This window comes from Syngnathus scovelli, chromosome 1, assembly GCF_024217435.2.
Source record: "Syngnathus scovelli strain Florida chromosome 1, RoL_Ssco_1.2, whole genome shotgun sequence".
NCBI classification, from domain to species: domain Eukaryota; kingdom Metazoa; phylum Chordata; class Actinopteri; order Syngnathiformes; family Syngnathidae; genus Syngnathus; species Syngnathus scovelli.
In genome coordinates this window covers 9,636,485-9,661,765 of record NC_090847.1, presented here as the reverse complement: position 1 = coordinate 9,661,765, position 25,281 = coordinate 9,636,485, and the positions used below count along the sequence as shown (strand labels likewise).

At 44.9% G+C, this 25,281-nt stretch overlaps 1 protein-coding gene across 1 annotated transcript in view; it reads right to left on the bottom strand.

The window, feature by feature from the left end:
- Nucleotides 1–1,184: 1,184 nt before the first annotated feature.
- wu:fb13g09 (ATP-binding cassette sub-family C member 5) overlaps nt 1,185–25,281 on the bottom strand; it is a 37,983-nt gene continuing 13,886 nt past the window's right edge. Inside the window, exons 8-29 of the mRNA XM_049746481.2 lie at nt 24,460–24,608; nt 24,213–24,320; nt 22,715–23,068; nt 21,871–21,942; nt 21,664–21,788; nt 21,516–21,588; nt 21,177–21,380; nt 20,911–21,036; nt 20,505–20,613; nt 20,211–20,395; nt 19,364–19,510; nt 14,422–14,551; nt 13,672–13,825; nt 8,122–8,250; nt 7,754–7,940; nt 5,753–5,842; nt 5,331–5,520; nt 5,104–5,263; nt 4,591–4,669; nt 4,413–4,526; nt 3,370–3,534; nt 1,185–2,139 (exon numbers count right to left, since the gene is read on the bottom strand). Coding sequence (XP_049602438.1) covers nt 2,047–2,139; nt 3,370–3,534; nt 4,413–4,526; nt 4,591–4,669; nt 5,104–5,263; nt 5,331–5,520; nt 5,753–5,842; nt 7,754–7,940; nt 8,122–8,250; nt 13,672–13,825; nt 14,422–14,551; nt 19,364–19,510; nt 20,211–20,395; nt 20,505–20,613; nt 20,911–21,036; nt 21,177–21,380; nt 21,516–21,588; nt 21,664–21,788; nt 21,871–21,942; nt 22,715–23,068; nt 24,213–24,320; nt 24,460–24,608 — 3,143 coding nt within the window. The 3' untranslated portion in view covers nt 1,185–2,046. The remainder of the gene's footprint in view (nt 2,140–3,369; nt 3,535–4,412; nt 4,527–4,590; nt 4,670–5,103; nt 5,264–5,330; nt 5,521–5,752; nt 5,843–7,753; nt 7,941–8,121; nt 8,251–13,671; nt 13,826–14,421; nt 14,552–19,363; nt 19,511–20,210; nt 20,396–20,504; nt 20,614–20,910; nt 21,037–21,176; nt 21,381–21,515; nt 21,589–21,663; nt 21,789–21,870; nt 21,943–22,714; nt 23,069–24,212; nt 24,321–24,459; nt 24,609–25,281) is intronic.

Sequence of the window (25,281 nt, the reverse complement as noted above, 5' to 3'; positions counted from 1 at the left end):
TGAGTGCAAATAGTTGTTTGTGCCCTGCAACTGGCTCGCGACCAGTTCAGTTGGGGTCTACACTCATATCAATTGTAAACTTGTTCTTTGAACCTATAGTTAGTACATGGGGAGAAATGCTTGTCAAAAATGAGTTAATACATGGGGGGAAATGCTGTAATGTCCGTCCATCCATCCGAAATGCTTATTCGCACAATGGTTGAGGGTATGCTGGAGCCTATCCTGGCAGTCTTTGAGCGGTAGGCGGGGAACACCCAACTGAGTTCATATTTGCTGGCAGTCACTTAATTCTTATTAATGGCAGTCTAAAGGATGACTTTGACCCTGCAGCAAATAAACAACATGGGTGACAAGTCGTTTCATGAAATAAATTGCACTCCATTTTTGGAATCTTTCCCAACACATTCAGATATTGTGTATGAGCAGGAATAAATCCAAGTAAAAAAGCAAGCTTTGAGATTTGTGAAGAATTAAGATTTTTTTTTTGGTCATTCTTTTTATACATGATTTGAATGGTTCACATCAATCGCAGCATGGAAAATGGTGTTGGCCATTGGTTGCAATTGATCAGTTTGGTTTTTACCTAGTGAACAAGTACAGGAGAGAAAGGTAGAAAAAGATAAGTGAATGAAAAAACAGGAACAAAATTGTATCATCTAGTAAATTGAGCCCAGCGAAATATTGTTTTTTCTTAGACTTTCCTGATTGCATTATGAATGTGTTGAGCAAGGTTGTGGTGTGTGCACACCACGAACAGAAGGCGGGCGGGTGTGTGGATTAGCTTCAGGCTGGCGTGAGAACTGAAGAGCTCCTCGTTGTCAGCTGTGAGCCTGCACACATCATGCAGAAAAAGGCGTTGCAAGAAGGGTGGGGAAAAAGTCCTAAGGGACAGCTTGCATGTGGACAAGGGTGAGCTATATTTCAGCCACTGAAAGCTGTATGGAAATATCGTTTTGATGTTCGAACATGTAGTTACAGCATGTACAGACAGGTACAAGAAAGATACGAGACAAATTAGCATGAGTTTTTCCAGGTCAAATTAGAAGCGGGTGTGGTTTCAGCCGACATTCTCCAATATCCAATTTACAAGACAGGCATACTTTAGAAAAAAATAAATCACTAGGACGTATTGCTGCAATTTCTAGTACTATATACTGGCTGCACAAAGAATCAATTACGTTGAATATACAATAATTTTTTTATTGGCAAACAAAAGAAAACAATTCCTCTTAAATTCAACCATTTACAAAATCTACACATTAGAAATTTAAACTGTGTACAAAAGGCAATCTGGAAAATGCAGCAATGCACTCAATCATATTGCACTCGTGATTGTTTAGCGCGATCATACAGTATAAGGCAGACAACAACAATCCTCAGCTTTTGTGAAGACACATTGACTTAGCTACAGGTAGATACACTGTACCAACCAGCGGCCTTACAAACAATAGGTGCATTTCAATTTCAGCATCAAGATTAAGAGTAACAGTTTGAGCGTAAGAGTACCGATATGCAGTGTTAAACGACAAGGTTAATTGCAAAATGTACCTTTGCCCAGCTCTAGGCACATATTAAAACAGCTGAGAAAAACCTTGTACGTGACTTAAGTGCCTCATAAATATAGTTCCTGAATATATAATTTTACATTAACTAAACTGAAAACAATTGCTACCGACATCATTATGTTTGAAGGTTAAGTTCCTACACTGTGAAAAGAACTGGGTAGCGGTCCTCTTGGAGGCAGAGGACCAAAAAGAAACATGTCAACATAAATTTAATAAAGTGCCTTCGACAGAGTTCTTGCTCTGTTTCATTTGCAGTGTAGCATTTGGCTTGCAGGTATTGTGGAAGTAAAACAGTCATTTGTACCCTGCAATGCTGTTCAGAGAAACATGAACCCAGGATCTTTGGTTTTTGTCATCAGTCACATTGTCATTGCTACTATAACAATCTGCCATATGTATTTGTCTTTTTTTGTTTTTAACCCCCTTAAGGATCATTGAGTTGTATTTTTCTTTGTGCATAGCATGCAAAATTTCCAGGTTTTCATTTGCTTTGGTTTAAGGACACCTCAATCATGTTTCTGAATCTGGAGTTTTCGTTTGAAAGCAAGGTGAGGGGATGGTCGAACTCCAAAATCTAGGGGGGGGAAAAAAGAAAGATAATTTAAGAAAATACATAAAATATCAGACCCGGAATTCAAAGAACACAACACTCACTCTATAAAGCAATGAGTCTGTTGTGTTTGAAAATTCTCATTTAATTTCTTCAAATAACATATGTATGCTCATCTATATCTATGCCTGTGACGGATAATGACTGGCAGAAAAATTACACTTCCACGAGATGGTGGAAGGTACTATACCGGTTGCCACATACAACAGAACCTTAGGGCTCAGATTGGGTTGCGTTAATTTATGTGTAAAATTGATATGAGAATGTCAGTATTTTCAGTATGTACAGTATGTGCTTTGGGAGTTTTGTTTTGGTGGTGTGCCATGAGACGTATGCAAAAGAAGTCATCTCAGGCTACATGCGAGTCGTGGTTTATACATCTACTTAATTCAAAAAGTGTGACTCTTTCTACCCTCTATTCCTTAGTCTCGCAAAAGCAGCTTTTTGAGCAACAAGGAGAACTAAAGCACAACAAAGCCAGTTAACGTCCGTCGGGATTTGACAAGGGCCAACAGGTGCCACGACACACCTAGTTATCAAAGGCGTAAAGATGCTTTAGGTGACTATCGCAATAGAGCTGCCTCTCCATCTGGATTATTGTTTAGCACTACACGACAGAACATTCGGTTTTGTGAAGCTGGTTGACTTCTGAGATGTGAAGATGTGAGGGGCAAGAACAAGAGGGTTTGGTTTTCATGCTAGTCACTAGCCATTAGTGCTTCCGGCTACATGCTGCTTACGTTGGGTATCTCTAAATAGGATGTGCACAATAAAAAGGATGGATGGAAACGTTACAACCTTTTTCGTAAATGTCATATTTTACTTTGCAGTCAAACCCTTTCTAAAGTTGCAGCAAGTTCTGGTTCTATAGTTATTCCCACACCTTTTCCTCTTCCATAGCAAAAAAGAAAACTCCAGAGTTATCTTTTAAATACCATCTGCGCTTAAGTCATACACATTACAAATAATAATTTTGTTTGATTTTTGAGACATACTTTATCCAGGTTGAATTACAAACTACACCACTTTTTAGCTGTTCCATTGTATGCTGATGAACCTTCGAAGTTCCTTGAAAGAGTCTAATTCGCACCATGATTAGCATGCAGGCTTCTTGACTACGTGGTAATGGATGCAAGTGTACATTGCCATCAGGTCTGTTTCAATGTGCTAATGGATTTTGAAATGGCGCCACACCTGGCCGTTGTCCATGACCATGACCTTGCTGCAGTTCATTACGGTGTTGAGACGATGGGCGATGATGAGCCGCGTGCAGCTGCCAAATTCACAGCGGATGGTCTCCTGGATCAGGGCGTCGGTCTCGGTGTCAATGGCCGCCGTTGCCTCGTCCAGCATGAGGATCTGAGACAATGTGGCAAATGTTGAATAGCGTATTAGTAGTTTGTAGTTGTTTTAACCATGGTGAGAAAAGATAATAAAAGGTAAAACAAAAGAAAAAGAAAAGCTGGTCTGGGGCAAGTAATGAAGGGTGAACAATGGTAAGAAAGACGAACAAAGGTCTGAGGCTGAAGAAAGGAAATAAAGAAGGAAAAGCACACTTACATGAAAAACAGAACTATGTAAGGATGGATGAAGAAAAGATAGGTGTGACAGATGAAAGGGAGTCGGGAGACAAATAGAAAGCTGCCCACCCACAAGGAAGGCGACTCTGCCTAGCCCACGTAACTGTGTGTGGCTCTACGTCCTTAAGTGAAATCAACTAATAAGTGTGCCCCGTGTGTCATAGATAAGAGGAAACAAAGCCAGCAGTAAAGGTCACAACAACACAACGGCCTAGCTCAAGTCACCTATCAAGTCATTAAGAGGTCTAATCGAACAGACATAAGGATGCCCAAACAAAACGTAGACAAGGGAAGGAAGGTAGAAAGGAAACAAAGGTGAAGGGAAGAAGGGGAGTCAGTGAGAAAAAGATGGTCAGAAAATAACTAATAAAATGTTTTAAATAAGCGTTTTGAATAAAGAAAAACGTTGCATGTCTTCAGCCCTGTGAGGATAACCATTTCAGAAAATGGATGAAAAATATTGCATTGCACTTCCCATTCAATGTTAAGGCCTGCAGTTATGATACAGGGCAATAGGGGGCAATGCTGTTTCAGGCTAACTCATTCAGTATATGAAAATATGTTGCTTTATTTAAATCATGAACCTCTAATATAAAACGTCCCCTTGAGCTATACGTTCCAAGCAATGGTCTCGTGGTAAATGTGAACAAGCCGCACCTTGCTGTTGCGCAGCAGCGCTCTGGCCACGCAGAAGAGCTGGCGCTCGCCCACCGAGAAGTTCTCGCCGTTCTCCGTCACCTCGGAATGGAGGGAGTGAGGCAGCTGGCTCACCTGAGGAGGATCACACAAGAGTGTCAATGGAGGCTCATTTGCTGCATGGCATGTCATCACTTGCCATCTCTTTGATATGTGTCTTCTCTAGTGCTTCCCAGATCTGCGAGTCGGAGTACTGGTCCCATGGGTCTAAATTGGTCCTGTTGCACAAACAAATGCCCATTTGAGATTAGGACACTCAGGAGGGGTTCACGCACTTTTCCAATCACATTGTAACATGGTTTTATGCGAGGGCAGCACGGTGCCCGCCTTGCGATTAGAACACCAGCCTCACAACTCAAAGGTTCAAAAACATCTCAGTTCATTGAAGACTCCACTTGTTCAGAGATGTTAATGTTAACAGGACGAACACCCATTTAAGGAAGTTCTGTTTTATTGACCATCTGACAATTGGGTTATTATAGTTACTGTTACATTATTTATAATTTACTGCATGTCAGAACACATTTAGTTCATTGTGAGCCATTTGAAATATCTGGACAGTTTTGTCAAGCAAGGACCATAGCGTAAAATCTATTTTCATCAGATAGCAAAGCTTGAACTTTGCTCGAGCAAATATTTCAGAGTGAATCACCTGACAGAACCGATGAAGAGCACGGGCTCTTGAGGGATGATGGCAAGTTTGCTCCGCAGGTCGTCCAGGCCGATTCGGGCAATATTGACTCCGTCAATGCTGATGGAGCCACTTGTCAGCTCCACAAGTCTGAATAGAGCCAGACCCAGAGAGGACTTCCCTGCAGAGGATGGCGTCAATACGACGGCACAGATTGATTCAAAAAGTGAAAGCTGCGGGGTACCAACCTGACCCGGTGCGGCCCACGATGCCGATGGTCTCTCCTGGCTGGACAGTGAAGGACAGACCCTTCAGCACCAACGGCAGGCCGTCGCGGTAACGCATGTCCACATTGTGAAAGATGATCTTTCCTTGCTCAGGCCAGGAGAGGGCGGGAGTGTTTGACTGACTTTTGCATGGTGCTTCACTTTCTAGAGACTGAGACAAATAATAAAACACGCAAGTGAACATTCAAGTTTGGAAGAATTCAAGAATCTGGACTAATCCAGTTACATCCATGACACATTTTCAGTCATGAGGAGTGTTGCATGTTGAAGCCTGCCACCACGCAAATAAACATTTGACCAAAAACCATGTACAGGTATGCCAGGACATGCCATGAATCTGACAGCTTTGAGTACCAGGGTACGTTGGCGTATTTGTCAATTACCTTTATATAGTGATTAATTCTCTCTACTGATGTGAAGCGAGCTTCCGTCTCTGTGAGGAGCCTGACAGTGAACTGAAACAGGCCAGTCAGCTGCAGATGAAATGAAGCATTGAGGAAAAAGAAAGGGAGAGAGGGAGAAAGAAAGAGATGAAAGGTTAACGACTGACACCATGTATTTTTAATTATTATTATTAAACACACTCTAGCTACCCATCAATTAATCAATGTATACAGTAGCTGGGTACATTTATTACCGTAATTTCCGGACTATAAGCCGCAACTTTTTTCCAAAATTTTGAACCCTGCGGCTTATAGTCAGGTGCGGCTTATATACGATTTTTTTGTGATTTTTGTGATGATTTGATCACTTTTATACACTCGCAAAAAGGCTGTGGACCACTGTTGTGCGGTATCTTGAAGAACAAAACAACAACAAAAATACTATTTTGAAACACTACTATGGCTGCTGCTTATTCTGTCTGTGTTGCTTGTGACTATTATGAGCTTTAGTAGGAATGCACGCTAGGTGACCTGCGTCAAAGGGCTCTAAACCCTTTTTCATACTCTGCCATGTGACTCAGAGATTACACAAAGCAGTGGCGCTGTTTGGACCATCTGCATTGTATTAAAACCCAATCAATCAGCATTTAAATTCAATTCTTCTGACATTTTGCTCACCAAAAACAAGTTGTAATGAATGTGAACTTTTAATGCATTTTATTCAGAAGGTTACTTTGAACCCTGAGGCTTAAATGGCGGCGCGGCGTATTTATGGATTTTTACGGCTTTCTGTGTACTGTCTTTCTTTGTAAAAAACTCATGTGCACGTGCGGCTTATAGTCCGGTGCGGCTTATGTAAGAAAAAACTAAAATATCCCTGAATTTTAGCTGGTGCGGCTTATAGTCCGGTGCGGCTTATAGTCCGGAAATTACGGTATTCAGATTTTGCATTAAAACCGACAATATCCTTTATGAACTGAAATAATGACACTTGTTTTTCTTTTAGAAAAAGACACAGTACTAGCAAGCGGCTGGCAGCACTGGTTAGCACGTCCGCCTCAGTTAGGAAGGTGCGGATTCAATTTCGCCTCTGGCCCTCCCTGTGTGGAGTTTGCATGCTCTCCCCATGCCTGTGTGGGTTTTCCCGGGATTACTCCAGTTTCCTCCCACAGCACAAAAACATGCTTGGTAATTGAGCCCCCCAAATTGCCCCTGAGTGTGAGTGCCTGTGAGGATGGGTTCATCTCTGTGTGCCCTGCAATTGGCTGGCAACCAATTCAAGGTGGCCCCTGCCTACTGCCCGATATTAGCAAGCAACTGCTTTTAGCAAAAAAAAAAAAATCAATCAATCATTTTAGTTCATGTGAACAAGAACTGCTGAGCCCATTTGAACTCTGTTGCTAAACAAAACAGCATTACCCATACAAGTAGATCAAATAAAGCGTGGAGAGAAAATTGAGAATGATGTTCGCCCCAATGCCCACCAAGTGAGATTTTGGCAGTTAGTGGACTGTACATGAGCGGCGGCCGACTTGACAGTGTGGGTTAATGTTCCAGTACAGTCTTTGTCACTTATTCTGCTCAGCTTAGCTGCATTTCTCTATTTCTTTAGTTGTAAAACTCCACTTCAGTTAACATCAATTCCAGTACATGAGCAACAATGTATACAAAAATAAAGGCCTCCCCAAAATAGACGCCTCCCCACCCCAACCACTATTTGAAATAGGCATATAGTAAGGCTGATTATTCATGTCAAATTTATACCACAAAAAAGTAAAATAACCAAGAGACTTAATATGTGGTTATGACCTAGTTTCAAAGCAGACGCGACTGTGTTGCACTTTTGGCTCACGATGTGACTTTTGCGAGCTTTAAATGAACGCCGCTCATCGCTCTTGCTATAAATGTGTATTCCCAGTATTTGTGACCTCATTAGTCATGTGAGAAAAGGCTCGGGTGTCATGTAGTTTAATTGCGGCATGTGGAAAAAGGCTTACGAACCTGCACCGCATACGACATGGCCAGGCCCGCATAGGCGGGAGGTATCTGCTGGTGCATGAAGACAATCATGAGAGCGACGGCGGAGATGAGCAAGATGCTGATGAGGTCGAGGCGGACGGCCAGCCAACGCATAGCGCAGCTAAAGAGGTAGTTGGAGGCCTGGTTATTGTCCAGCAATTCCTGATATCTGCCAAACAGAAGCAAAAACTCATTTAATCCTTGCTCACTGAGGGCTCCTGAACAAACCTTAGAGAAATATGACCAGCAGAGATAAAAGGACAACTGTTTAGGGATCCCCACTGGGGGAGGTGAGGCTAAAGCAAGTAAAAGTGCGCTTAAATAGAAGACATTATATTTATTAAGCTCACCGTTGGAGGAAGTCACGCTTCCTTCCATAGGCGTGAATGATGGAGAGGCCCTGGAGGCTGCTAGTGATGTGAGAGGTGAATGGCGACTGGCTGATGTTCTCCAGCCGTTTCAGCTCACGAATCAAAACCCTGACAAAAAAAAATGGACATTGCTCTCCTTTACTTCGAATCATTTGTCAGAATCCAGACTGTCTCAATTCACACATAAGACATTTGATTGGGTAGATACGCATTGATTCTTAAGCGCAAGTAAATTATTTATAATTTTTCAAAATTATTCATTAACTATAGAAAATCTATCATGGTTCATACATTCACATCAATGATGTAGAGCAGGGGTGCCCAAACATTTTCAGCTCGCAAGCTACTTTTGAAATGACCAAGTCACAAAGATCTACCCACTAAAAAAAAAAAATATATATATATATATATATATATATATGAAGTCCAAATGATCACACATGGAACTATAGTGTGTATATATATATATATATATATATATATATATATATATATATATATATATATATATATATATATATATATATATATATATGTTATCGTGAAAAGAAAGTCGTCCTCCCATTCCCTATGAAAGTGATACTTTTTTTTTTCTTATCTTTTTACTGTCCAGCTGCCCCACACATTTTTATACCCTTTCTTAGGTTTAAGAGAAAATATAGGGTTCTGACAATTGGAGGACACTCGCGAGCTAGCGTGTTAGTGTTGTGTTGTTAGCGCCGTAGTTTGCGCACGCGTCAAGTGCGAAAAAAATCCAAAAACATTTTAATGTCACGCGATCAACCAGTAGTGGCCAGGCGATCGACCGGTCGATCGCGATCGACGTTTTGGGCACCCCTGATGTAGAGTGACAGTGAAAACTTTTTTTTCATTTTTTCCAGAATTATTTCATCCACATTTCCCCACCAAGTTGTTAGTGAGCTAACATGCGCAAATGTCACCTCACTAATGATGCTGTCCGACTGTTTTCTTCCCATTCAATAAATGGCTGAAATTGCATTACTGACAGATGTTCTCCCCCCCACTCCTTTCAGGTGGAGAAATGCTGACTTATAGAGGCAATATCTGATGTGCCTTTGAAGATCTGAGAAGAATTAGACATCTTGTGAACACACCAGTGCTAAAAACAACCTTGAGAAATGGGTATTAGAATTAGCAGGGATGACAAATGACTGCAGAGCTTTTCTATCCTGAGATACCGTATTTGCCGGTGTACAGGTCGACTCGGTGTATAAGTCGACCCCCTAAAATTCGACGGAAATTTACGATTTTATGATATATCCTTTGTATAAGTCGAGCTCAATTGTTGCATTATATTAAACTTCAAAACTCAATATGCGAAATTTATTGACGAAATGTGTTCAAATTCTGGGAGGCCGTGCGCATGCGGCTGTTTATAAGCACCGCGGAGGAGATCGCGGCCGGCGAGCTCGCGCACGCCGCCCGGCACCAACGGGAGGCCGGAAATAGCTCCAAGCCGAGCGGATCGGCACTTTATAAGCACCGCGGAGGAGATCGCGGCGCCTCACTCGACTTCCAGCGGCCGGCGAGCTCGCGCACCCGCCCGGCACATCCGGGAGGCCGTGCGCACGCGCCAAGTGGCCGAAAATAGCCCCCGCCGAGCGGATCGGCTGTTTATAAGCACCGCGGAGGAGAACGCGGAGCCTCATTCGACTTCCAGCGGCCGGCGAGCTCGCGCACCCGGCCGGCACATCCGGGAGGCCGTGCGCACGCGCCAAGTGGCCGAAAATAGCCCCCGCCGAGCGGATCGGCTGTTTATAAGCACCGCTGAGGAGATCGCTGAGCCTCATTCGACTTCCAGCGGGCCGCGCACTCGCGCACGCCGCCCGGCACATCCGGGAGCCCGTGCACACGCGCCGAGTGGCCGAAAATAGCCCCCGCCGAGCGGATCGACTGTTTATAAGCACCGCGGAGGAGATCGCTGAGCCTCATTCGACTTCCAGCGGGCCGCGCACTCGCGCACGCCGCCTGGTTCAAATTTTCTAAGTGCAACGCACAATGAGATGCACGAGAAACGGCCTTGGTTACCATCACATTTGAAGCGATGAATACGAAGTTAAATTTTATGACTCGGTGTATAAGTCGAGGTCGATTTTTTTCGGTCGATTTTGGATCGAAAAAGGTCGACCAATACACCGGCAAATACGGTATTTTTTCTCCTGGCAGAGTGCTGGTTGTTTTCCACTATCATAATAATATTCTGAGCATCATCACAAACAGATGGACATCCAGAGGGACCCTGGACACGGCGAAGTAGTTTGAGTGAGATATATTGACTAAAGGTGGGAGTCGTCTCATCTACTTTTAGAGGCCTCGACTAGAAAGTCATTTGCTTTTCTCCCAAAAGCTGAGAAAAGAGATGCAACGAACATGACGCTTTGCCTCTTGGATGTGTTGATCTTGACAAACATGTTTACGCTCTGGGCAGTTTCATTTCAAAATTTATTAGTAATAAAAAAGCTGCTTTAGAAGTGAAGTGGGTAATTTTGACAGGAGTTTGATGTAACATGGCCACAAATCTTGGGAAGATCGCTTTAAAAATTGCCAAGGGTGATCATTACTTATTAGTGGGATGTGATCCCTCTTGAGTGCACCGCACATGAAAAAAGTCAGGCTATCATGTCTTTTCTAAATTCAACCAAGGATAACTGTATCAGACCTACATTGAAGAAAATGAAAAGAAAAAAGAAAAAAAAATGCAGTTTGACGCGTCAAGTTGTTAGTCAGAGGCCTGTGCAGTGATTTTGAGCTCGGCTATAAATTTACATAGATTCAAACTCGCCTTGACGACAGCCGTCGGCACATACACATACACACGTACACACACCTACACACGCACACACACGCACACACACACACACACACACACACACACGCACACACACACACACACACACACACACACACACACACACACACACACACACACACACGCACGCACACACACGCACGTGCAATGACATTTATAGTTGACGTCGCCTGATGCTTATCTCCTGATGCAAAACAAGGTGCTATAAAAGGTACTTTCATAAATTTGCAGGGCTGAATGTGTGCTCGTTTGTAGACTCAGACACGACAGGCAGTTTTACAATCATAGTGTGTGCCGAGCACAATCAATGAAGAAAAAGGAAACTTGTTTTTGTACACCCTTCTTTCTAAATGGGTCATTTCAGGCAATCAGCATCTACCATGTTCAGGGGAAATCGCCTTGCATTGCTTGGAGAACAAAGTGAAAGGGATCATAAGTCAGAGATTTGTCCAAATGTCAAGCATCCAGTATCACAAAGACAGAGTTGGATTATGTAGTATGGTGCTATTATTCATTAGGGGCAAAGAATAGTCATGATTAGTAACAATATAATATAACCAATTATCAATTAACCTGTAGCAATTACTAGACACTTTTAGAGCCTTTGTAGGACTTGCAATCAAGTTTGATAGCAAAGTTTATTTAATTCATTTTCAATTTAGTCAGATTTTCAAAAGAATATTAGCCTAGCCTAGTGAAGGCCTCTGAATACGATGGCTTTAAGAGAAAAAAATAACTGAGGTTGGATCATGTACCCAACACCATTAGCAGCATGTACAATGATTGTTGCTGTTATTTTTTAATACGTTTCATGGTTTCAATCAAAATTATTGTTAATTTGTTATGAACAACTGCTATCTTATTATTAAATATACTAAAACATCCATCCATCCATTTTCCGAACCGCTTAGTCCCCACGGGGGTCGCGGGCGTGCTGGAGCCTATCCCAGCCGTCATCGGGCAGTAGGCGGGGGACACCCTGAACCGGTTGACAGCCAATCGCAGGGCACACAGAGACAAACAAACATTCGCACTTGCACTCACACCTAGGGACAATTTGGAGTAATCAATCGGCCTACCAAGCATGTTTTTGGGATGTGGGAGGAAACCGGAGTGCCCGGAGAAAACCCACGCGGGCTCGGGGAGAACCCAAACTCCGCACAGGGAGGGCCGGAGGTGGAATCGAACCCACACCCTCCTAACTGTGAGGCGGGCGTGCTACCCAGTGCGCCACCAAGCCGCCACTATACTAAAACATCCATCCATCCATTTTCTGAACCGCTTAGTCCCCACGGGGGTCGCGGGCGTGCTGGAGCCTATACCAGCCGTCATCGGGCAGTAGGCGGGGGACACCCTGAACCGGTTGCCAGCCAATCGCAGGGCACACAGAGACAAACAAACATTCGCACTTGCACTCACACCTAGGGACAATTTGGAGTAATCAATCGGCCTACCAAGCATGTTTTTGGGATGTGGGAGGAAACCGGAGTGCCCGGAGAAAACCCACGCGGGCTCGGGGAGAACCCAAACTCCGCACAGGGAGGGCCGGAGGTGGAATCGAACCCGCACCCTCCTAACTGTGAGGCGGGCGTGCTACCCAGTGCGCCACCGAGCCGCCACTATACTAAAACATATGATTCAAAATTCAACTCTTTCGATTGCATTAATGAAAATTCAGCTCTTTCAATTGCATTAATAAGAATGTCCACATAGGCTTGATCAATATGTTAGATCACATTGTGCCGTTTCCTCACTCATTTAAGGTCCTGGGTAAAACATTTTTGGAACATTTGCCACACAATCAGAACGTTTAGACAACGGATCTTCAATATACATCCCAGGCTAATGGTTGACATCATTAAACGGGGCTTGTATTTTAACCCCCCAGTCAATTACGAGGTTGAAAAGTAAAATGAATATACGTATGCATTCAAACAGTGTAGTAAATTACTTTGAGCGTTACCGATTCTACTACTATCAATGTAATGTGGTTTTAGTGGGCATAAAATGTCGGAATACAGTACTAAAATAAAAGCATGAGTGGTGATAAAAGCACAAACACAACATTTGTTTTCAAAAATGTCAATTTCCATTCCCCAAGTGAATCTAAAACTCCTAATATAATTCCCAAAGTTTGTATATTAGTAACATTCATGTTAAAAACTGTTTTGGGAAGCACATGTGGTCAGTACATTTCTGCAGAATGAGAGGGAACAGACACAAAAGATGAGGAGGATTTATAAAACAAAAAAAAAACCCCACTAATGGTTCTGTACCACACATGCAGTTTGTTTCTCAATGTCCTTTGATTTCAGTCATCACAACAGCAGAATCAGTTTTATAAGGGAAAACCTTGCATCTTTCCAAAGATGCCAAGGAGCTCATAATCAACCTCTACTGCTCAATTTGTGCAGAGCTGCAGAAAAAGAGAAGCGCCTGTCTGGTCTAAATCATTTATATCAGAGGGGAAGCTGTGAAAAAGGAAACCAGTTACTGATAGCAGTTGGCACACTCGCAAATAAAGATAACAATGCACTTACTGCACTTTTACTCCTGCGGAAAGAACTCGTGCATACAAGCTATCTGCATTATCTAATCCATAATCATGAGATAATATTCTCGGCAGGCCAATTTTACAACCCCTTAATGTCAAACTAAAGCATTGGAGCAAGACTGATGAGAATGTGAGTCCGACTGACCTGCAGACACGGTTGACAAGGCAAAGGAAGGCTCCCAGGGGCAGGATGGAGATGAGGAACCAGGGAAAGACGATACCAACCATTGCCAGGCAGAACAGCACCAGAGTGAGGTTCTGCAGCAGCATCTCAGCTTGCATGGTCAGACGCACATCAACTTTAAGGAAAAAACATCACCAGCGTAAGACAAAAAGAAGAAGCTACAAAGTCAACTCGAAGCTTGAAAAAACTAACAATAATAATAATAATGATAATAATAATAATAATAATAATAATAATAATGATAATAATTGTTACTTAAACAAATTTGGTTATACAGTAAAATGTGATATCTCAGATACAGTAATCTCATGAAATTTTGCGCTTCATAAACTGCAGGGTCAATGCATTTGCATTTTTTAGTAGTAGTTACTTAAAGAACATTTTAACGAATTGAATATAACTTACAAATTGGAATCCATACATGCCAGTGGCCTCAAATGACACTGCGACTGTAACCACAATGGCTAACATTTTACGTTACAGCCAGGCTACTCTAGCTAGCTGTGTCCAAATTCACAGGCTAGGTCCTCCTAGGGACGCATTTTCGGCCGCATGATGTCACTTCTGGTGTGACAATGTCAGAGTGCTTTTTCTTACTAAACATAATGCACCTCAGTCAGCTTGACTTTGCTCATAAATCTGGCTAACTATGCTCTATCCAGTGAGAGGATGACAAGAGTGTAGGAAATGATATAACCTATCTGTTCTCACCCTCATCCATGTCCTTGGAGAATCTGGTCAGTATGCGGCCCAGAGGCGTGGTGTCAAAAAAGCGCATGGGGCTGCGGAGGAGTCGGTGGAACAGATTGTCGTGGAGCACGGAGGCCGCCTTCACTGTGCACTGTCAACATAAACAACACGGCGTTAGCACACATGAGGCGATACGTGGAACCGTACAGCTGACAAAAACAGTTGCAGCTTGGAAAAACACAGTCACGTTACACACACAGCATGGGTAGATAAAGATTCATGCTTTTAATGTTTGCAGTTGTGTGTATGTGTGTGGTTCTATGCTGTCAAATCCTCATCTGTAATGACTTACGCTGACGCTAGCATAAAGGTCGTGACTTTTAAATCAGTTGGCACTTCAGTTTGTTGAGAAATGACGTGGCAGTGGAGAAAGATTAATTCTAATAATAGCGTATTCAACACTCCCGAGGTTGTCATTGCAGCTCAGGGTATTGGGCGGGGGGGGGAGGGGGGGGGGGGGAAATAATCACAGGAACCTCTTTGAAAACGGAGAAATTTCAAGTGCTCTACATTAACATGGCAACTTAACGTCTTGCACGGCAGGGTCAGCGAGTTAGCTAGTAAAAGCAAAAAGCACACACTAAGGTGCACCTGCTGACACATCAATGGCAGACATTCTGAAGCTGGGAAAAATGATGGACGGATAAATGGAGTTGGCCCAGAGGCGTTTTTCTAATAGTACAGAGGCTGTGGAAGCCAGGACAATGCCAGCCAATTTAACAAGACTATGATTAAAACTTTACATAAAAAAAAAAAGGTTGATCCATTTTTCAAAGAAATATGCTAAATGTACTGAGCGCACATTGGTATAGTTGGACATTTTAATTTCAAGACAATTATTGCAGTTAAGGCACGGTGCGCTTATCTTACTTGGGTCGTGTATGGACAAATTGGTACAAAACAACACGTACGTTGATGCAATTAATACAGACACACACAGACAGCAAACATTTTGTTTGTGCCATGAAATTGTTATTTATCAACAAAGCAGTTGCACTACAATGGAATTTAATGACTTTTAATTTATTGTTGAGTTTGTTCCCCTCCGTGAGTCGTCACCTTACCGTGGTGGAGAGGTTTGCATGCCCCTATGATCCTAGGAGCCATGTTGTCGGGGGCTTCATGCCCCTGGTAGGGTCACCCATGGCAAACGGGTCCTAGGTGAGGGGCCAGACAAAGCACGGCTCACCCAAGCCCCTTATGACGAGTAAAATAAATGGACTTCGTTTTCCCTCGCCCGGACGCGGGTCACCGGGGCCCCCCTCTGGAGCCAGGCCTGGAGGCGGGGCTCGAAGGCGAGCGTCTGGTGGCCGGGCCTTCGCCCATGGGGCCCGGCCGGGCACATCCCGAAAAGGAAACGTGGGTCCCCCTTCCCATGGGCTCACCACCTGTGGGAGGGGCCAAAGGGGTTGGGTGCAGTGTGAGATGGGCGGCGGCCAAAGGCAGGGACCTTGGCGGTCTGATCCCCGGCTGCAGAAGCTGGCTCTTGGGACATGGAATGTCACCTCTCTGGCTGGAAAGGAGCCCGAGCTGGTGTGCGAGGCAGAAAAATTCCGACTAGATATAGTCGGACTAGCCTCCACGCACAGTTTGGGTTCCGGTACAAGCCCTCTCGAGAGGGGCTGGACTCTCTTCCACTCGAGTTGCCCACGGTGAGAGGCGTCGAGCAGGTGTGGGCATACTTATTGCCCCCCGGCTGGGTGCCTGCACATTGGGGTTCACCCCGGTGAACGAGAGGGTAGCCTCCCTCCGCCTTCGGGTGGGGGGACGGGTCCTGTTTGTGTCTATGCACCAAACGGCAGTTCAGAGTACCCACCCTTCTTGGGGTCCCTGGAGGAAGTGCTAGAGATCGCTCCTTCTGGGGACTCCATCGTTCTACTGGGTGACTTCAATGCTCACGTGGGCAATGACAGTGAGACCTGGAAGGGCGTGATTGGGAGGAACGGCCCCCCCGATCTGAACCCGAGCGGTGTTCTATTATTGGACTTCTGTGCTCGACACGGATTTTCAATAATGAACACCATGTTCAAACATAAGGGTGTCCATGTGTGCACTTGGCACCAGGACACCCTAGGCCGCAGCTCGATGATCGACTTTGTAGTCGTGTCATCGGATTTGCGGCCGCATGTTTTGGACACTCGGGTGAAGAGAGGGGCGGAGCTGTCAACTGATCAGCACCTGGTGGTGGGTTGGCTCCGATGGTGGGGGAAGATGCCGGTCCGACCTGGCAGACCCAAAATGTCTGTGAGGGGCTGCTGGGAACGTCTGGCAGAATCTCCTGTCAGGAAGAGCTTCAATTCCCACCTCCGGCAGAGCTTTTCCCACGTCCCGGGGGAGGCGGGGGACATTGAGTCTGAATGGACCATGTTCCGCGCCTCCATTGTTGAGGCGGCCGACCGAAGCTGTGGCCGTAAGGTCGTTGGTGCCTGTCGTGGCGGAAATCCCCGAACCCGCTGGTGGACACCGGCGGTAAGGGATGCCGTCAAGCTGAAGAAGGAGACCTATCGGGCCGTTTTGGCCTGCGGGACTCCGGAGGCAGCTGACAGGTACCGGATGGCCAAGCGGAACGCGGCTTCGGCGGTTGCTGAGGCAAAAACCCGGGCGTGGGAGGAGTTTGGTGAGGCCATGGAGAATGACTTCTGGACAGCTTCGAGGAAATTCTGGTCCACCCTCCGGCGTCTCAGGAGGGGGAAGCAGTGCAACGTCAACACTGTTTACAGTGGGGATGGCGTGCTGCTGACCTCGACTTGGGACGTTGTGAGTCGGTGGGGAGAATACTTCGAAGACCTCCTCAATTCCACCTACACGCCTTCTATTGAGGAAGCAGGGCCTGGAGACTCTGAGGCGGATTCTCCAATCTCTGGGGTCGAAGTCACCGAGGTAGTTAAAAAACTCCTCGGTGGCAAGGCCCCGGGGGTGGATGAGATCCGCCCGGAGTTCTTAAAGGCTCTGGATGTTGTGGGGCTGTCATGGCTGACACGCCTCTACAACATTGCGTGGACATTGGGGATAGTGACTCTGGATTGGCAGACTGGGGTGGTGGTTCCCCTCTTTAAGAAGGGGGACCGGAGGGTGTGTTCCAATTACAGGGGAATCACACTCCTCAGCCTCCCCGGTAAGGTCTATTCAGGGGTGCTGGAGAGGAGGGTCCGTCGGGAGGTCGAACCTCGGATTCAGGAGGAGCAGTGTGGCTTTCGTCCTGGCCGTGGAACAGTGGACCAGCTCTACACCCTTGGCAGGATCCTCGAGGGTGCATGGGAGTTCGCCCAACCAGTCCACATGTGTTTTGTGGACTTGGAGAAGGCGTTCGACCGTGTCCCTTGGGAGGTTCTGTGGAGGGTGCTTCGGGAGTACGGGGTGCCGAGCCAACTGATAAGGGCGGTTCGGTCCCTGTATCACCGATGCCAGAGTTTGGTTCGCATTTTCGGCAGTAAGTTGGATTCGTTCCCAGTGAGGGTTGAACTCCGCCAAGGCTGCCCTTTGTCACCGATTCTGTTCATAATTTTTATGGACAGAATTTCTAGGCCCAGCCGAGGCGTTGAGGGGGTCCGGTTTGGGGACCTCAGCATCGCGTCTCTGCTTTTTGCAGATGACGTGATGCTGTTGGCTTCTTCAGGCCGTGATCTCCAGCTCTCGCTGGAACGGTTCGCAGCCGAGTGTGAAGCGGTCGCGATGAGGGTCAGCACCTCCAAATCCGAGTCCATGGTCCTCGATCGGAAAAGGGTGGAATGCCCTCTCCGGATCGGGGATGAGATCCTGCCCCAAGTGGAGGAGTTCAAGTATCTTGGAGTCTTGTTTACGAGTGAGGGGAGGATGGAGCGCGAGATGGACAGGCGGATCGGTGCAGCGTCGGAAGTAATGCGGACCCTGTACCGGTCCGTTGTGGTAAAGAGAGAGCTGAGCCAAAAGGCAAAGCTCCCAATTTACCGGTCGATTTACGCTCCTACCCTCACCTATGGTCACGAGCTATGGGTCGTGACCGAAAGAACGAGATCCCGGATACAAGCGGCCGAAATGAGTTTTCTCCGCAGGATGTCTGGGCTCTCCCTTAGAGATAGGGTGAGAAGCTCGGTCATCCGGGAGAGACTCGGAGTAGAGTCGCTACTCCTCCACGTTGAGAGGAGCCAGATGAGGTGGCTCGGGCATCTCATCAGGATGCCTCCTGGACGCCTCCCTGGGGAGGTGTTCCGGGCATGTCCCACCGGTAGGAGACCCCGGGGACGACCCAGGACGCGCTGGAGAGACTATTTCTCTCAGCTGGCCTGGGAACGCCTTGGGATCCCCCGGGATGAGCTGGATGAAGTGGCTGGGGAGAGGGAAGTCTGGGAGTCCCTCCTAAAGCTGCTGCCCCCGCGACCCGACCCCGGATAAGCGGAAGAAGATGGATGGATGGATGGATGGATGGATGGATGGATGGATGGATGGATGGATGGATGGATGGATGGATGGATGGATGGATGGATGGATGGATGGATGGATGGATGGATGGATGGATGGATGGATGGATGGATGGATGGATGGATGGATGGATGGATGGATGGATGGATGGATGGATGGATGGATGGATGGATGGATGGATGGATGGATGGATGGATGGATGGATGGATGGATGGATGGATTGCTGTCAGTAAGTACTAATAAAAAAGCTGCACCTTTTTGATATTTATTTATTTATTTATTTATTCATTTACTTCCTTTGATTTTACTGAAGCCATAGTAATATCAATACCGTAATCATTACCGAGATGCATCTAGCAAAAATATTGAGATATGCTTTTTTGGTCGTAACGCACAACCCCAGTGATATATTTGGTTCCTTGCCTCTTAAAGGCCTCAAGCTTGTTGGTTGTGGTTTGAGGATGAGAGAAGGTTGCCTGTGAGGAAAGCACTGCGGGGCTCTTACCTTCACAAACACCAGGCCTCGAATGGTTTTGAGAAACAAAGCGGTGCCCATGGAGATGATGTAAACGGTCGAATAGAACTGAATGTGAGGGTTGAGCCTCATGCTGTCCTTCACCAACGTCTCATTGGCTGAGATTAATGAAGCGTTCTGGCGGGGGGGCATATGGCGCAAGAAATTAATAAGGTGGAGTCAGTTAAAAAAAATTAAGAACAAAACTTTTTGGGGTCCCATGTTGTTACATTTCACCCTAATTAATGGAGGAAAGCACTCTAGTTTAAAAACAAAACATTACAATCACTCACTAGTGCATTGTTTTCATTTGTGGGTACATTTCTCAAAAGGCGCCATCTGCTTTGCAGCACATCTTCTTGTTCACCGCTTGCGCTTGTTTTTAATTATGCATACTGTTGCACAGTTTACTATGTTTATTTTTTTAATCACCCACCTTCAGAATAATGCTTATAGGGCTATCTTGGCATTCTGACTCAACAGCATTGTTTTAATTTTGCTTGTTAAAGAGACAGCGATTATTAAAGGACTAAGAACAACTTTTTCACCAGCAGATATTGGAACGTTAATAACCAATGTTAAAAACACGTTTGTGACTTCAAGAATGAATAATAACTTCCAAAATATTGAGTCAAATTTGCGGAATTGCGCAAATGTGGTCAATGAATTGTGTGCTCATTACCAACAGCCTCTGGCATCTCCAGTCTCCTTCATTTCCTGCTTTGATCCTTTTGTATTATTATAATATACTATTCATACACCTTTGAGAAGTGCACCCAGTTGGTTGTGGTCCAATAAAAAAAAAGAATAGAGTAAAAGAGCAAAGATCCAGGCTCACCCCGCTGCCTTGCCTAATCCAATGACTCAGCCACCAGTTGCTGAAGGCGATACTGCCGGTGGTGCTCAGAAAGAAGATGATGTTGAGAATGAAAATCACTGGACCTCCTGCGGCTCTGATGTAGGTGCCATACACGGCAAAAGAAACAGCGCCGGAACCCTTCTCTTCAGCTTTCATTAGTTGGTCTAAAAAGAGAGAGAGAAACAAACAAAAAAAACCCCAACTGATTAGACACAATAAATGCATCATGTGAATGAAGGAGATTTCGAGCCTTCAAGCATCCAAGTCTATCACCTTTTTGGCCCGGTGGCTTTTGGTGGACCTCAGTTATTTCCTCAACATGGCAAACCTTTACTGCAGTTACTTTATGCTGTTTGTTTTTAAAATTTTCTCTCACCAGACTCTATGGAAATAAGAACAAGAAAGTTATAAGGCAAGTGACAACTGTACATGGCGGCTGTGACACAAGCAACCTTTGCCTGGTTTTAACAGCGATTTCAGTGACGGGATTTTTAGCAGCCCTCCAGTAACTCAATGGGGCCAATTATAAAGGAGGACCTGGTTTGGTTTGTATAAACATTTCCAAGTTATTGGCTGTTTCCTTTATGAGATTTGAATTATTCAGATTGCAGTGTTATTTTGTAGCGGGAGTGAAGGTGCCTTATTGAAAAGAAGCTCTTTTTGCTGCCCCTGGCCTTACCTCCTGTTGCATACTGCTGAAGAGAGCAGCATAGTCACGCTCCTTAGCCATTAACTGAGCATGAGTGCCGTGCTCGGCTATCTGCCCGTCCTTCATGAGGATAATATCATCGCATTCTGGCAGGTACTGAAAAACGGCAAAATGGAAATGTAGCATTGATTCGGATGATTAAAGTCATCCCCAGGGTAAAATTGCAACAAACTGCCAGCAGTATTTCAATTAAATTTGGTTTGGAATCATTCCCGTGCAGGCTGCCTCTTCCTCACCTGCAGCTGGTGGGTCACAAAGAGCACAGTCTTGCCTTTGGCCGCTGCCAGTATTGCCTTTTTGAAGATGTGAGCACCCACGCACGCGTCTACAGCGCTGAGAGGGTCATCCAGGAGGAGTATGGGGCGCTCGCTGTAGAGCGCCCGGGCCAGGTTCACTCTCTGACGCTGACCCCCGCTCAGATTTGCTCCTCTTTCTCCTATCTGCAAAGAAAGAAAAGGCAATCCTCTTGATGCTGTTGCACTCAATTTTGAATCGGAACTACTTCTTCTGGTTTTTGGGGGGAATTTAATTTTGCGGCATAAAAGGCAGCAGACCGCAAAGGGACTTAGTAATACCTCTGTCATGTCTCCATAAGGCAGCTCTGCAAGATCTGGGAGGAGGCAGCATGCCTCCAAAACAGCATCATATCTGAAGAGAAATCAACTAAGTTAAATTTGTGATCACTTTGACTGTCTGCTCCTTACGCACGTAATCATAATTTACTTGTTTTGCTCAAACTCCTTCCCGAAGAGGATGTTTTCTTTCAGGGAGTCATTGAGGATCCAAGCTTGTTGGGACACAAAAGCGAAGCCTCCGCTGGCCGCGACGTTTCCTTCTAAAAGGGTCATCTGTGACGCACGTTGCAGATCATCGAATAAAAAGATTGAAGGACTGCTTGCTATAGATACAATTCCGGCATTCGGCTCATACTTGTCCCAGTAGTGCTGTGAGAAGAGAACTCTTCCCACTTCCAACACCACCACAGATCCCGACCAATGAACCCTAGACAGCCAACAGGAACAACATTGGTGACACAAAACTTTTAAATCACAATTTGGGCTTTCCTCGATCATAAAACCGTTATAATCGAAGAAAAATGATTAACGTGCCAAATTGCGCTCGGTGTTTGCAAGCTCCGGAAGTTATGAGGGTACCCTGACTGCGCTGTGTTGCTTGTGCGGCTAGCATGTGACGTGTTTACTCTAACACTTAACACACAACAAAAATTAGACGCACTATATATTTAAACACTTTGAAAAATACCATCGGTGCTGATGCTAAAATCAATGTAAGGTCTCATTGACAAGCTATCAGAAAATTGATGGTATGATGGTAGCTTTGAGTAGTTGAGTTTTGTTAGTTGAAGAATAGTTTTCAAATCAATGAATAATTGTTTTTATTAAACATGAAATCAATGTAAGGCAAAATAATCATGATTATTATTCTTTTCTAATAATCACCAAGGCCCAGTACGAACACAACACTTCAGCAGCCACTATCGGTCTCTTGGGATAAGGTTTGACAGTAAAAATATTTACACTGTACAAATGTTTCCTGTTTCCTATGTCTGCATGCTGAAACTAAGCATTGAAGAACAGTTTTCCCTCACTGTGCCACGAAACCATGGCTTCAAGTTTTTAAGGTGTTTTTTGGCATACCGTTACACGCCAGGAGCAGTTTGGTTTCAGCGTTATAACCATATCAATTATGTGACCTATGATGAAAATGAGTTTGACACAAAATGAGGACATCTCTTTGAAGGTGGTTCTCATACCCTCTTAATACGCAGGTCAATACGGTACAGCGTCTTGTGTAGTGGAGGCCGGATGCTTTTCGTGGAGGAGATGGTACTTTGTGGACTCTCCTGCTCCATGTTGGTGAGGAGACTCAGGGCGTTGAGGTTCTCCTTGTGTTCTTTGCTGTCATCCGTGGCGATGTAGAGGCTGAGCCTCTCCCGCCGCAGCATACGTTTCATCCCCCCACACTGCTTCTTGGGGGGTGGGTTAGGCTTGGTTGCCGGGGTTCGCGCTTTTTCCCACGCCAGTGTGGCGTCCTGGAATTCCACCGCATTGCAAGGGTCTTGCATTTTGATCAACACAGCTTGTCGGGTCTCCATCGTAAAAAGTCTCTGTGGAGACAGTAGAGCTTAGATGACTTATGATCCATATGCAGGGAATTTTTCTTCATCAATCATCCGTCTAATATGGGGATTTCAAGAGGATTATGAATAGGTTGAGGTAAAACTGATGTTTTCATTAGGGGGCTGATTTATTTAAGACCTCAAAAAGCAGCGAAATTGCATGTTGACTCAGGTTCAAAAACATTTTAGAGCAAGTGTCATCTAAAAAAAATATTTGCCTATTAAAGTACCACCATCATGACCACAATTAACTGGCATAATAGGCTCAGTGTTCATCAAAAACAAGGATTTGGGACATTTAATACCAAAAGGTATAAATATAATATATATAAATATTTAGTAACTGTAATTGTATGAAACATTTTACTGTTTACTAACTATACATCTATCAATTTTCTAAAAAGCCCTTATCATGGTTGGTAGTCAGCTGGAGCACTGGCAGCACTAGGATTTTTTCCTTGGGGGTGGCATGCGCATAGGGTGGCCAAGTGTATCTCAGGGGAGACCGCAAAAAATTGAACCCCCTCCCCTCAAAAGAAATATCCAGATCTCTTGCTTCTGGGGGTCCGAGAATGTTTCTACACTCCCCTTCTCAGTTGCCCCACTAGCTCTGAGCTGGAGCCCATCTTTTGTGTGAGTGAGGTACACCCAAGATTGGTTACCACCCAATCACAGGGCTCATATAGACAAAAAAAACTTCAAATTCACATTCGCACCTACATATGGGAACTTAATTTTGAGTACAGCCCAACATGCATATTTTGTGAATATGTGACGAAGCACAATAAGAAATACACTATAAGGGAAGAAGAGATTCAAACCCTGAACCTCAAAGCGGCGAGGCAGGAATGTGCTAAATTCTGGATTCAAAGATTACTAAGTTTACACGTTCCACTCTATTTTCAACAGCAACAGGCACACTGTGTCTTCATCATGAAACTGCAGATAAACAGAATGTCCTCTTGGTGCTTTTGCTTACTTAACCCTTGCTGTCTGTGTGAAAATATGTGCCACTAACATGCGACTTTTGCAAAATATTTGTTAACACAGGTATGGTGGGGGACTGGTTGTAAGTGGGAGTTTCTAGGGGGGCGCTTTAAATACAAATTGGTAATTCCCGAGTATTTCTCACCTGGAATCTCTTCACTGCCACAGCGCCCTCTGACAGGGACCTGACTGCCAGGGGCGTGACCTTCAGGGCGAAGGTCATGGAGTTGAAAACGGTAACCACAGTGAATGCCTATGTGTGGAAAAATCAGTTATTCTCTTGATCCTCTCCTGAGGCAACTACATCTCTGGAAACAGCTCTTTAGTTTGTGCATGTGTATCTAATTGGTGAGTGTATGAGACTTATTAATATGGTCTTTGTGTGCAAATACCTCTGCTGCAGTAAGGTCATAGCCCAGGGCCATGTGCAGGGTGAACGTGCACACGCTGGCTATCACCACAACGATAGGAGCCACACCAACTGTGAGGCTCTGGATGAGACCAGCTTTTTCCAGTATTCCCCTCTCCTCTAACCTCACCTCTGTTGACAAGACAGACAGGAACATTTAAGGCCATCAAGTCATGAATCCATTTTCTATACTTTTATCACGTTCAGGGTCGTGGGCGTGCGGGAGCCTGAAACCTGCTAAAGGTGAACTACACCCTGGACTGGTCAACTGTCACTCAAAGGGTATCCAGACAATAATAATCAGCACCATCACAGAACTCAGCTTAATTTGCCATCGTTGAAGTCAATGCGAATGAACCACTACACTGTCAGTGACTAAGTTTAAGGCAAGTTCAAACTGAAAGGATACATATACTTTTTTTCCTCCATAATTTCAAACAGTTCCCACTTATCTTCATCACACTCGGTAGTACCACAAACATAAAGAATTATTTCACCCCTTTCACCCTCCCCCCCTCCTTTTTTTGGGAGGGGCGGCCTTCTCTCATGCAAGTGAGCGCGAGCTTAGAATGTAAATTTAATATTAAATTGGATAATAAAAGTCCCCTGGGTAAAACGAAACAAAAAGCCATATGGTCCCATTCTGTCGATTAATTCACTTTGGTTTGGAATCATTCCCGTGCAGGTTGCCTCTTACTTACCTGCAGTGTGGGTTAGGGTTAGGGTTAGGGTTATATAGTGTGGTTATTATTTATAAAGTTTTATGTACCGTAATTTCCGGACTATAAGCCGCAACTTTTTTCCA